Here is a 13,608-nt window from a genome sequence, read left to right as displayed (position 1 = left end):
ACCAACCCGAAAAAAAGCAAACAAACATTTTTTAATTATCTGTCCCTCATGGTATTCCAAATTTAGAAAATGTTTCCGGTGCGAATGACCGTTTCTTTTTTTAAAGATCAATGCTAAAATCTCTAAACAAAAGAAAATAGTGTGCTTAATAAATAAAAATTAACCTAAATTATGCAAAAACAGAGCTGGCCAGCCATTGGACCCAGACTTCTCGAATTAAAAGAAGCTTGCCGAAGGCTTGTTAGTCTTAGTCTAGATAATAAGTTCGCTTTCTTTGGTTCATAATTTAGGTATACAGATTTTTTTTGAGTGTACTAGACTCATTTACCGCTTGGCGGTTGGCGGGCGGCGGTTTGGTTTATTTGGCTGGTCGCTGGGCTGTTTGTCATGGTGGCATTGTTGCCGACGCGAAACACAATCTGCGCAATCGTACGCCTTACACAATCCCCCCACCGAGGGTGGATTTATGCCTTTCCCCATTTTAAAAGGGCCCTATGCGAATGTGTAGCTAGTTTCGATAAAATAAAACTGATTATTGTTGTTAAATCAATAGGTACCACTGCTTAAAAAACAGTGAAGGAGACATTTCCGACCCCATATGTCATATATATTCTTGATCAGCATTAAAAGCTGAATCGAAAGAGCAATGTCCGGCCGAAAATTTTTTTTTTTAAATTTTTTTGAAAAAAAAAGATAAGGGGTTACATCGTTAAAATTTTTAAATTTTGAAAAAAAATTGAATTTTTAATTAAGTACGCAGATTTATTAACCTTAGAAAAACTAGCATAGAGCCGCTTTCCGAATTGAATTAATGCATTTTTCACTTGGTTATGATATTTCGAAAACTTAGATTTGACCAAAAATATTATCATCTAAAAATAACTATTTAAAGACCATATTTTAGGTCTTTTTGTTAGTATATCCAGGAAAACAACATGCACATATGTATACCCGTTGCCTGCCCTGCATGAATTCCCATACTCTTGGAATAATTTCTCAAAAGACCCTCGGTGGAGCGACCACTGGCTGGCTTACAGTGTTGACGTAAAATAGCCTGGCTAGTTTCTTCTATTTTTTCTACTATTAAGTTACTTTTTTCGTGTTTCGCGTCTTTTGCTGTAATTGTGCAGGCAACATAGTTCGGTGCCCGAACCCAAAACCCAAACCCAAACCCGAGTCCGAGTCCGAGTGCAAGTCAGGGAGGGAAATGCGACAGACGACGACAACAAAGCCCCCGAAATAGACTGGAGTACAGTGAGAGCCGATCGGAGCCGTCGTGTTCTGTTTAAGTCCGTTAATTGGCATGGCCGGGAGCGGGAGCGGTTTAAGCCATCAACTATGGCAAATAGAACAAGGTACTTACACAAGTACTACTCGATCGCGTTCCCATACATATATCGCTGCTCCAATTTAAGGTCCACGTACCGCAATGACGAGACAATGGCTGCTCCGCTAGCCACTACACAGAGACGGAATCGGAGTCGGAGCCTCGGCCTGAGCTTGAGCCATTCGCAATGCCAGATTTCGGCAACGGCATCTCGTATCTCTCCACCTGGCAAAGGGGGTTTTGAAAGTCCACGAAGATCCCACTGATGGCTCACTCTGGCTCACGGTGCAGGTGGCAGGCCGGAAGGCCGGAAGGAGGAAGTTTATCTCAAGTTTTGATAGTGTCGCCTCAGCGAAAGTCCTGTCAGTGACCTCCTGAGAATCTGAGTTCGATTGCTGCTACCTTTCGTTTCTTCTTCCCAGTAACCTGATGCAATCATGGACAATATACATCTATATAATATATATATATATATGTTTATAATGTATAAGGTTTACCCACGATTGACAATCCATTATGCCGTAATGCCGTCCATCGTCTTGCAAAGTGCATTGGTCCGATGCCCCGCCGTCATCATCATCATCGTCGTCGTCGTCGTCGCCACCATCTTCATCGTCAACGCAGTCGTCTTCTTCGGTGCTGATTGTCAGTTATGGTTATTTGAACCACCAGCTTTGTAATGCTTCAGTTGGCAAATATTATTTAACGTTATATTATTTTGTTTTTGTTTACTTTTTACTAATGAAATAACTGAAATAAGTAGCTGCCGAGCGAAAAACAATGGGCAAAAGGCAAAAGGCGGCTGAAAGCAACATTTTGAGGGTCTCGCAACGCTCAACGGCCCAAAGAAGAGCGGGCCATAAACTAAACTGAAGCTATAACAATAAACAATGAAAGAGGTTCTAATAAAACATATTTACAGGTGTTACATAGTTATTTAAGATTGCATTTAGTTGCTCATATTTCCTAGTTAACAGCGAAAAATAAATGATGATCATTATGTGAAAATGAACATGTTAAGCTTGCAAGTTAAATCTAAATATAATAATTATTAAGCTTGGTAAAAATGCTAGACCAAAGCATATAAAGAGCATGTGTGCAGCATGCATTGCCTAAGAATTCTTAAAAGGATCTTGCAGCAAGTTGAAGGGGAAGTTAGTCAGCTGATGAGACTTCTGTCCTTCAAAACTTGTCTTAAAAATATATATAAAATACATTTGTCAAAGCTATTCATCTGATAGTTTTATTGATATATTATTATATATATATATATGAATGTATATTGAGTCATAAATATCTGCAACCGTTGCGGCTCATTAAAGCTTGGGTGAGCGTCTGCAGATGTAAATACAACCAAGAGATCAAACTACCGGCGACTTGACACTTCCGCCTGCGAACGTAAACTAATCTTTCAGTTTTCCTCAATCAAGTTTTTCTGAGCCAGATCCGCTATCGTCAATGCAGATATATATATATATATATTTATATAGTGAGCTATGCAAATACATGTCTGAGGAAGTGAAATCTATAAATAAATGGACAAGTGGAATATATAAGTTTACACACCACTTTTAAGTACCTCCGATGAGCATTTAATTTATTTTGGTATTGATTTAAATACAATATATGTAAGCAGAGGCATATTAAATCCTACTATACCCTTTCACATCTTTCAAACAAAAGTTTAAGCCTTTCAATCATGGCTCTAATTAATGTCTTAGGTTAATATTTCCCAATTTAGAGGGTAGTATATATCTCTGTAGAGATTCTTGGATTAGAAATGTGCTCATTTTTGGAATACCATATTTGAGCATACCCTTTTTGGAATTTGTTCTCTAAAATTAGCAACCATAAAGCTAAGAAAATGGTGTGAAAGACAGCGAAATGAATCATTTACTTAGTAAGTAAAACGTTGAACTGTGCAAAAAACAAAAAAACAGTTGATTTTTTAACACCTTTGTGGCATTTACCACCATTCGGAGGTCGGTTCTAAGGCACCTTTCCTAACTTTATTGGGTCGCAAAGGCTTTCATTCCCAGGCCCTTAGTCTCTCTATAGGTATTTCTTTTTGAATTACATCTATTGAGTTCTATAATTTATCCTTGCTGGTGAATGGTTAAAAAGAGAATCACTTGAGTAAGCGAATTCAGATGTCCACAAACTTATTGAGTTTGTTTTTGTTCACTCTAGTCTTAACCAGTTTATTTTTCTTTTATTTGTTTATTAGAGGTTTACCCACTCAATTCTTTTATTAATTGGCGTATTGATTGCTAAAGTATCGTCAGATGTATATATCTATTTGACCAGATTACAATTCAGCTGCTCTCTTTTTAGGTAATGAACCAAGTTATTGACTTAGCTTGCATCATTTGTTCAGGCCAGTTTCATTTGTTCACTCATTTATAATTTGAATTGTTCACTTAGCTATTTAGCTATATTTAATTATAGCTTATTGCCTTTTAGAGTAGATCGCAGCTTGGATCCTTACATTTTGGTTTACAAATTCATTTGCTTTGTTTCATTGCTCAGTTAAGTTATAATTACATTTGTTTTATCAGTAATTCATTCAATGATTTACCACGTTCTGAACTCTTAACTGAATTATCCATTCATTTGCTCATAGATGGATGGCCCTATTATTCACTCAGTTATTCATTTTCATTTTCATAGTAGTGTTCACTTCTTTGAATGTTCACTCAGTTGTTAATTCATTCCCCGATGTGTTCGTTTTGCGCGATCACAGCATACCTTTAGCTCTCCACAAACACGGGGTAGAAAAGTATCTAAATTTTTTGCTCTCCCGATCTCAGCCTCAGATTCGGCTTCTTTCTCCGCTTCTGGCTTCTGGAGAGAATGGAGGCGTGCATCTGTGAGCGGCTTAGATGTATCTGTGGGAGCGGCATGTGTGTATGTCTGCGAGTGAGTTACCTGTGTGCCATGCTCTTGGCCAGCGCAGGTAAGCAGGCGACCGTGTTTTTTATACTTTTTAGGAGAGTAGCGACGGATAAATGGAAATGGAAATGGTTCGCTTTAAGCGCTCGATCGACGGACGGCGTGCTGGTGAGAATTATTTTTAGTTTGTTTTCGCCTCTTGGTGCGTACAGTTGTAGTGGGCAGTGTTCGGTGCGGATCGCGTTTGCTTTTGCTTTGGCTTTGGCATTGCCTTTGCTTTGTTTTCATTTTTATTTCGTTCTTTTCCCGTTTTGCTACCCGCCTTCACTGTGGTGCAATCCACTCCAACAACACTCCACAACACTCCACACCACTCCACTCCACTCCACTCCAGTCCAATTCAATCCAATCCAACGCCATCGAAGAGAGGAGAAGAGATTCCATTCCAACTTTTGGCTTTTTCACTTTGTGGCGGTACGAATTCTGCTCAGCTCTTTTATAAAGTTGTAACACACAGTTTGTTGGCACTGCCGCGAGGCCACCGTCTCTCTAAATAGATCAAAAGCATAGTTTGGCAATCACAGATTCGGATATATATCATTCTATATAATTGTTTATCTGTGTCCCAAATGAACGGAACGGAAGCCTGCTCACCGGCCCATAACAGAGAGGCCATAATTTAGATATTCTGAAATTCCATTGACTTGACAAAATCACAACCACTAGGCGCACCAAGCGAACCTGGTCGTTCTCTGGAATTTGTGAATAACAACTAACAATTTCCACCACTCACTCGGGGACGGTGATGCCAACGACCTATTTGAGAAACCGGATAAACAGACCCGAGAAACGAGAGACCTGAGATCTGAGAGTACGGGAAAAATGACAATTACTTACAGCAAAGATTTGGTATTTGTTAAAGATAGTGCCGCGATTTAAGGCAACTTTCTACAACAAATAACAGGACTGAATGCATAGAGCATACACCTGCAGGCCTAGTTCTAGGGTTTTTTAAAACCTTTTATGATCATATGTAGGGAGTTTGAATTCAAGTTTCATTGATACTTTCACCAAAGGCTATAAACATTTATACATTCTTATCCTTCCTCTTTTGCAGGGTATGCTATCAGTGGAAAAATGTCCCTAACACCTCAAGCGGTGCAGCCGCCTGACCCTATTGGCTATCCAGCGATAACTTGCTTCTCCAGCATGCCCTAGGCCGCTTAGCAGCCATGCAGTCATCAACAATCCGTCCCGTTAGCACCTATGACAACCTGGGCGTCGCCCAGCAGAGGCAGCAGCAGCAGCAACACCAATCCGCGCTGGAGCTGGAGCCGGAACCAAATGGCAGCGGCACCAGTCACAGCATAGCCGCTGTGAAGGCAGCCCTGAATGACGCCAAGTCCAAGTTCTTTGGCATAAACAATTATGAGTCACCGGCGGCGTCAACGTCGGAGCACGTGCCGGCCATTAAATCGGAACCCATGTATCAGAATCTGCTTCAGCATGATCCTCACCGGGATGAGCACATTGCGGTGAAAGCTGCTCCAGTTCCAGCGATCGTGCCTGCTTCCAGTACTACTGCCAGCGATGAGGCACCGCTGCAGTATGTCTCCACCTATGAGCAGATTCCTCTCAGCGACTTGGACGCTCCACAGCCATCGCAGGTGAGTTATCTATCATCATTAGGCTATCATCCTGGATCAATAATCATTCGTTCTTCCCTAGGCTGTCTATATGAGCACCACGGTTCCGCAGAACATGAAAGGTATGAAGATAGCTGGACGACATACGCCGACCAGGAACAGCTTAAGGCACAGCCGGATGATTGTGGTGAATCACAAAAACCATGACAGTAAGCTAATTCTTTTTCAAGCTTTAACTTTAAAACAAGAACCTTATATTAAAACATATAAATCAAAAGACAAGTGCAGGATTTTACGCCAAAGGATATAAATCGATATTCTTGTGTTGTGATAAATGAAATGTTCTTTTTGATAAACAAAAGCCACTGCAGGTATGGCTAATACTTATCCTGTAGCTTAGATTTTATTTAAGCATACAGCGAACAAATAAACAGGTAAATCAGACCAATATAATCAGAAAATGAGACAAAATTAATAACATTCTTCGGATATTTCACGATAATAGCGATATTTATCCGTTAAAAGTGATATTTTTATACCCTTTCTTGGGTATTATACTTTTAGTCAGAAGCTTGTAACTCTCGAAGGAGTTGTTTCCGACCCTATAAATCATATATATTCTTGATCAGCATCAACAGACGAATCGATCTGACCATGTCTGGGGGGAAAAAAAATTTACCATTTTTTTCACAATTTTATAAGGGGTTACATCGTTAAAATTAAAAAAAAAAAAATTGATAAAAATTTGAATTTTTTGTAATTTTAAATTGAGTATGCAGTTTTGTTAACCTAATAAAAACTTACATAGGAAAGCTTTCCGAATCAAAATTAGTGCCTTTTTGACAAAGTTATGAGGTTTTTAAACATTGATTTGTGGAACAAATTATCATATAAAAATTTATCTAATTATCTACTAAAAGAATGGTATTATAATTTTAGTCAGAAGCTCATGTGAAGGAGTCGTTTCCGGCCCTATAATATAATCTTTCTAGACATGTACATTTTTTCAAAATTTTACATCGTTAAAATAGTTAGTTATGATCGACTTCCGATTCGATCCTATAATTCTTTTTTAATCTGCTAAGGTATATAAACTAGGGCTTTCTGGCAATTGTAAATGATACATATGTTTTGCCAAAACAACAGTACAACTGATTAACTAATTTGTGTAAATTGAGCCCCAAACATGAGCCATCGTTCATGAGTCTAACAAGCAAGCAAAATAAATCTATACAACAAAATGTAATACAATAAATATTTAAAATAAAATATATAGAAAGCTATTATTAATTTCTCATTTCTACTTGCAGGCCTTCAAGCTGCTTACTCGAGGCACATCCGAAATCTAAACATTTCGCGACAGCTGCTGATAATGCAACTGGCTGTGGGACTACTTATCACTGGACTGGCCATTTGGATACTCATCCTGGCACCCAATGCATCCATATTGATTAATCCCTATCTGAGCGGTTTGTCTGTGAGTTATTCGTGTATATATTGTTAAGGAATATACTTCTAACCATCTAACCTTCGACACCTTAGCTTCTCTTGGCCAGCATTGCGGGTCTCATACTGCACCGAAGAAATACAAAGAGCGAACAGCACAGGCCAGGCAATAGCTGCTACAAGGTCCTTCTGGCCGAGTCCTATGTGTTCTCTGCCCTGACATTGATCTTCTGCTGCCTGGCCCTGGTCTGTGCGGCCATAGAGTTCGCAGAGCTGACCTCGTCCCCGTCCGGGGAGGGAGCATGCGGACCGGCGACCAGCTCGCTCTTGAGCTACAAGAACTGTACCTGCTTTTCGGAAGGCAACGAGGATGTAACAACTTCAGCAGCCCTTGCCCTAGAGGATGCGAATGTCCAGAGCGAGTAAGCTACAACGTTCTAATTGCACTTTCTATATAAAAATATATACATTCATTCCTTTGCAGCAGCGAGGGTTGCGGAGCGATTCGGTTGAAATGGAAGTATCTACTGGCCTTCTCGATGGCTCTTAACACATTGGGCATAGTTGCAACATTCTTATATATTACGCTATTTATTTGTTGTCGCAGCAACAACAGGAAACACTTTTACACGTCTGTCTAAGAGAGAGAGAGTTTGCACTTAGGTATAGTATTTAAATATTATTAAGTTAATGCAACACCCTATGTTTAAAAACAAATAAATAAACCAGGCATGCTTGAGACATTGCTGGCAAAAATGGAGAAAATCGAGGAGAAAGTCAGCACGTAGAGCTCATTTTATGGCCACATATTGTTATTGAATTTTCGCTTTCGTCAGAACTTGGACAACATTTTGAAACTTTCTCCCTTTTCGATATGGATTCTCATTGACATTCAATTGATTTCATGGATATGCTTCTGCTATATATATTGGAGATTAAATACTGAATTACTAATAGATAAATTTGGGTAAAAAGTACTTCAAGTTCAAACTCAGCTAAATTACCATTATCATCATAATTACACACAACGCATGTAATTATCATGTGCTGGCGGAGACAGATAAAAGTCCCTCAATGATTGATTGTCGATGTTGTGCCGAAACGAGTTAAGAATAGGTTTTTAACATGTATTTATAGTAGGGATGCATTCCGAGAGAAAAAGTATCGACAGAATAATCACTCAATAGTTTAATATATTGAAAAGTATCACAAAAGGGAAACCAATCTCGAATCTATCAAAACCTAAGCAAGAAATGCATTAATTTAATTTTTAAATTAAAAAAAAAAACAATTTTTTATCTAGGAACAGGGCCAAATTGACTCGTCTTTTTATGCTAATCAAGAATATATATGATTTTTAGGGTAAAAAGTGACTACACATGAACTTTAAATTGCTTAATGTTTTTACGGGTATAATCAAATTATTAATAACCTTTTATAACTTTGTTTCGATATATCAGAAAACTTCAATGCCTAGTAATTTAAAGCTTTGTACTAGCTAACCTGACTGTATTTATCTAGCTCGGAATTATATAAATTAATCTGGAAACGGTCACGAAAGAGTGACTCGTTTAATACTTAAGTTTAAGTAGAGCAATTTTGAGAGCATAAAACATTAAATTAAATTTGGTACATACCCATCAAAATCTGCCTCCTCAGAATCCCGCAACTCCTCCTGGTTTTCGGAAGTCAGAGTTCACCCAAACGGTGTTATTCTGCTGTGTGATACCGCAAATAACCGATCCACGTTGCTCATAGCGCTCGCAGCGGTGGCCTTTGGCCTGCAGGCTCTGGACCTGGCTCTGCACTAGCCCATATTCGTAGAACAGAAGGTTCGGCTGCATCTGGTGGTGGATGCGACTGGCATCGATGGCAGTCTTAATGTTTGCTCGCTGCCAAAGAGTGCGCACGAGCAGGGGTAGCAGGGAGGAGATGATCTTGGTTCCACCTGCGGCACCCACAACTAAACGGACTTGGCCCGATGAGCGTTCCGTGACAATAACGGGAGACATCGAGGACATGGGACGAGCCGAGGGAGCAATACCATTTGTGCCAGGCACAAAGGGTAAATCGAAATAATTTTTAAGTTGCTCAAAGGAAAAATCCGACATGGCATTGTTAAAGAGCACACCTGTGCGCCTTCCAGTGCGTCCACTGCCAAAGCTGCAACCGGGAGAGGAATTCAATTTAAATGTAAGGCATATATCAGCAAAAACTTACTAAAAGTTAATGGAGCTGGTGACCGAAACGGCATCGTTGCCATGGAGGACCGAGGTATGTGCGGTGCCGTGTTCATCCCGTGTCTGTATCCCCAGGAGGTCTCCATAGAACTCAGAGGTATTAAAGGTCTGCAAGTCACTTATTTGTGCTGCCACCAATTGGGCCAATTCAGGGCTGCTCAGGTTGGCCAGGAGCTAGAAAAAGTTATTCTTATTAACTGTCTGAATTCGAAAGAGACGGAAAATCAGAAAGAACAGAGTCCCACCTGTACTCACCTCTCTGTCGGCCGATTCGTCCAGCTGCCAGCGCTTGACGAAGCCAAACTTCATGGCCTCCACCATCCGATGTATATCCCTGGCTCCCATATTCGGGTTGCTTGCAAAATCCGTTCGGAATTCGCGCAGAATGTTCATGATAAAGCCCAGAATATGACCACTGCCCGGTGGCGGGGTCAGGTGCAGATCGTACTCATCCAGCGGCATCACAATTGCCCTGCTTAGCTTTGCATCGGCGTGGTTTAGGTCTTTCCGTGTAATAGCACTCCCAACATCCGCCAAGTCAGCTAGTAGATCTTCGGCAATCGATCCGTTGTAGAAACTAAGCGGTCCTTCCCGGGCTAACCGTTCATAGGTGGCGCACAATTGAGCCGGCGGCTTGATGAGATGACCGATCGGCCAGAACTGCCCAGTATCCGAATCGGGATCGATGAACATTTCCCGAAGCCGGGGATCGCCCTTAACCATGTCCTGGTTTAGGACAAGGGCATCATACTGATGCTTGTACAGCCGATAGCCACTGTGGCAAAGCTTTACCGTTGGCTGGACCAGCTCAGACCACGGCAGCCTCCCGAATCGTTGATGGGCCTGGGCATAGCCAGCCAACTCGGCGGGCACGGCGACGGACCAGCTAGACTGCCTGAATTCCTGCTCGTCACGAAAGGCGGAGAAATTGCCTGCGCGCAGCAATAGCGGAGCTATTTCACGCGCCAGGATGCAATAGGACTTACGTTCTTCGTGAACATAGATGTTCATTAGCATGCCGCCGCCGAGTCCCATGCTTTGCATCCCGACGAGACCGTTGCAAAGGAGGGCCGCAAGGGCAGCATCCACGGCGCTGCCGCCCTTTTCCAGGGCGTTTCGCGCCAAAAAGCTGCACACATTGTGGTCGGAGCATATAGCCGAACGAGAAAATTGGTGCAGTGGCGAATTGGAAGGCGGCAAAGGATCCTCAGGATCTGGCGGTGGTCTCCTGGCCACCTTTGGCTTGGCTGCGGCCACAAGGGTAATTGGATGGGTAATTGGAAATAGTTAAACTTTCGCACAACTTACCACCTCTTCCAGGAAGCCGGTACCAGTACACAGCCAGGACGACAATGATGATCGATGCTACAAGGCTGTTCAGGGTTATCCTAATGAACATGACGTGGAGATCTTAGTCCTGATTTACGTTGTCATCGTTTTATTATAGTGTAAAGCTAGCAATGAATGTCCTTTTTATTTAAAAGTACAGCTGACCGCCAGTGTGACCGTACTTCAAATACCGGAATAAGAGTGACCGTGTAAGAAAAACACATAAAATCCTGAACATTTAGGACAGTAGCCGTCCGCCCAAAAGTTCACAATAGAAAAAATCGATAAGCCTGGTATTTTTTATGTTCTATACTAGATACTGCAGGCAATTAGAATGTTTGCGCTATTTTAGTATTTACGGGGCCAAATTCAAATGAGACCGAGTTCCGATTTTAAACGTTTACAGTAAAAAAATCGATAGACCTGGTATTTTTTTATTTTATACTAGATACTGCAGGCTATTGGAATGTTTGGTATTTTTCGTTCTTTTAGTATTTTCGGAGCCGATTTCCGATTTCTTTACCGCCTGATATCGACTAGAGCTGCACGCAATCGAGTTATCAAACGACAACAGGTTGCTGTCCCGCCCTGGTGGTAGGTCAATTGATAAAAAAAAAGGCTCGACATTGTAAAATACTCGAGAAAGTCGTCGCGTCGTCAGGTGTTCAAGATACTTCTAGTAATTAAAATATTTATATATAAATATATAAATATAAATATTGATATGTTTTTTCTACCGGACTTGCCTAGATCGACTTAGCTTTTTATGCTGATCAAGAATATATATGTTTTATGGTTTCGGAAGTGATTCTTTTAATGCTTTGCAAGCTTCTGATTGGAAGTAATCGCACTCAGTGTTAAAATAAAAATATTACCGAAAAAATTGCTAAATGCTTTTCAATATATTCGACTTGATTTATATCCTTCTATAACTTTGTTTCGATATATCAAAGAAATTCAAGTTCTAGTTCTGTCTAGTAATTTAAAGCTTTGTACTAGCTAACCTGACTGTATTTATCTAGCTCGGAATTATATAAATTAATCTGGAAACGGTCACGAAAGAGTGACTCGTTTAATACTTATGTTTAAGTAGATCAATTTGGAGAGCATAAAGCTTTAAATTAAATTTGGTACATACCCAACAAAATCTGCTTCCTCAGAAGCCCGCAACTCCTCCTGGTTTTCGGAAGTCAGAGTTCACCCAAACGGTGTTATTCTGTTGTGTGATGCCGCAAATACCTGATCCACGTTGGTCATAGCTTTGCTTATAGTCCACTGCCAAAGCTGCAAGCGGGAGAGGAATTCAATTTAAATGTAAGGCATATATCAGCAAAAACTTACTAAGAGTTAATGGAGCTGGTGACCGAAACGGCATCGTTGCCATGGAGCACCGAGGTATGTGCGGTGCCGTGTTCATCCCGTGTCTGTATCCCCAGGAAGTCTCCATAGAACTCAGAGGTATTAAAGGTCTGTAAGTCACTTATTTGTGCTGCCACCAATTGGGCCAATTCAGGACTGCTCAGGTTGGCCAGGAGCTAGAAAAAGTTATTCTTATTAACTGTCTGAATTCGAAAGAGACGGAAAATCAGAAAGAACAGAGTCCCACCTGTACTCACTTCTCTGTCGGCCGATTCGTCCAGCTGCCAGCGCTTGACGAAGCCAAACTTCATGGCCTCCACCATCCGATGTATATCCCTGGCTCCCATTTTCGGGTTGCTTGCAAAATCCGTTCGGAATTCGCGCAGAATGCTCATGATGAAGCCCAGAATGTGACCACTGCCCGGTGGCGGGGTCAGGTGCATTGTAGAAACTAAGCGGTCCTTCCCGGGCTAACCGTTCATAGGTGGAGCACAATTGAGCCGGCGGCTTGATGAGATGACCGATTGGCCAGAACTGCCCAGTATCCGAATCGGGATCGATGAACATTTCCCGAAGTGGGGGAAGTCGCCCTTAACCATGTCCTGGTTTAGGACAAGGGCATCGTACTGATGCTTGTACAGCCGATAGCCACTGTGGCAAAGCTTTACCGTTGGTTAGACCAGCTCCGACTACGGCAGCTTCCCGAATCGTTGATGGGCCTGGGCATAGCCAGCCAACTCGGCGGACACGGCCATGGGCCAGCTGGACTCTCTGAACTCCTGCTCGTCACGAAAGGCGGAGAAATAGCCTGCGCGCAGCAATAGCGGAGCTATTTCACGCGCCAGGATGCAATACGACTTATCTTCTTCGGGCACATATATGTTCATTAGCATGCCGCCACCGAGTCCCGTGCAAAGGAGGGACGCAAGGGCAGCATCCACGGTGCAGCCGCCTTTTTCCAGGGCGTTTCGCGCCAAAAAGCTGCACTTATTGTAGTCGGAGCATATAGCCGAACGGGAAAATTGGAGCAGTGGCGTATTGGAAGTTGGCAAAGGATCCTTACAATCTGGCGGTGGTCTCCTGGCCACCTTTTGCTTGGCTGCGGCCACAAGGTGTTGGGTAATTGGAAACAGTTAAACTTTCGCACAACTTACCACATCTTCCAGGAAGCCGGTACCAGTACACAGCCAGGACGACAATGATGATGGATGCTACACGGCTGTTCAGGGTTATCCTAATGAACATGACGTGGAGATCTTAGTCCTGATTTACGTTGTCATCGTTTTATTATAGTGTAAAGCCAGCGATGAAACTCCTTTTTATTTAAAAAAAAGTACAGCTTTCCGCCTGTGTGACCGCACTTCGAATA

The 13,608-nt window shown here is 41.7% G+C and overlaps 2 protein-coding genes, 1 long non-coding RNA gene and 1 pseudogene across 13 annotated transcripts in view; 2 read left to right on the top strand and 2 right to left on the bottom strand.

Moving 5' to 3' along the window:
• The window catches only part of LOC110181767 (glutathione hydrolase 1 proenzyme), a 14,290-nt gene extending 2,209 nt beyond the window's left edge, over positions 1-12,081 (bottom strand). For 2 of the 7 annotated variants that reach the window (XM_086836312.1, XM_086836315.1), the window contains exons 1-6: positions 10,860-11,110; positions 9,807-10,798; positions 9,532-9,725; positions 8,949-9,474; positions 1,825-2,009; positions 1,364-1,753 (exon numbers count right to left, since the gene is read on the bottom strand). In XM_086836312.1, the coding sequence (XP_086692438.1) occupies positions 8,967-9,474; positions 9,532-9,725; positions 9,807-10,798; positions 10,860-10,950 (1,785 nt within the window). In that variant the 5' untranslated portion in view covers positions 10,951-11,110 and the 3' untranslated portion in view covers positions 1,364-1,753; positions 1,825-2,009; positions 8,949-8,966. Of the gene's footprint in view, positions 1-1,363; positions 1,754-1,824; positions 2,010-8,948; positions 9,475-9,531; positions 9,726-9,806; positions 10,799-10,859; positions 11,111-12,018 lie in introns of those variants that run through there. The other 5 variants (XM_086836314.1, XM_086836316.1, XM_086836317.1 and 2 more) reach the window with 3 other exon arrangements.
• LOC147643338 (uncharacterized) lies at positions 1,187-2,556 on the top strand. Its single transcript, XR_015272437.1, has 2 exons — positions 1,187-1,355; positions 1,416-2,556. It is a non-coding gene; the product is annotated as an uncharacterized LOC147643338 (long non-coding RNA).
• On the top strand, positions 4,320-8,076 carry LOC110181769 (uncharacterized). Of its 4 annotated transcripts, none has more exons than XM_086836320.1 (6): positions 4,320-4,387; positions 5,337-5,886; positions 5,948-6,074; positions 7,176-7,342; positions 7,408-7,733; positions 7,796-8,076. In XM_086836320.1, exons 2-6 carry the CDS (start codon positions 5,452-5,454, stop codon positions 7,950-7,952), a joined length of 1,212 nt encoding a protein of 403 aa, XP_086692446.1. In that variant the 5' UTR covers positions 4,320-4,387; positions 5,337-5,451; the 3' UTR covers positions 7,953-8,076. The 4 variants fall into 4 exon arrangements, with proteins under 4 accessions (XP_086692446.1, XP_020805301.2, XP_086692447.1 ...); XM_020949642.2 differs by having other exon boundaries at positions 4,383-4,693; XM_086836321.1 differs by lacking the exon at positions 4,320-4,387 and adding an exon at positions 4,398-4,693 and having other exon boundaries at positions 7,799-8,076.
• On the bottom strand, positions 12,070-13,608 carry LOC110181770 (glutathione hydrolase 1 proenzyme-like; annotated as a pseudogene). The gene is made up of 4 exons (XR_015272436.1): positions 13,394-13,608; positions 12,497-13,338; positions 12,222-12,415; positions 12,070-12,164 (listed from the first exon to the last, which is right to left on the bottom strand). The product of XR_015272436.1 is annotated as a glutathione hydrolase 1 proenzyme-like (transcript).

This window comes from Drosophila serrata, unplaced genomic scaffold (genome assembly GCF_035046125.1).
Source record: "Drosophila serrata isolate PLE 108 unplaced genomic scaffold, ASM3504612v1 contig_276, whole genome shotgun sequence".
Lineage (NCBI taxonomy): Eukaryota > Metazoa > Arthropoda > Insecta > Diptera > Drosophilidae > Drosophila > Drosophila serrata.
The sequence above is the reverse complement of the archived record's forward strand: the minus strand, read 5'-3'. Positions and strand labels throughout refer to the sequence as shown.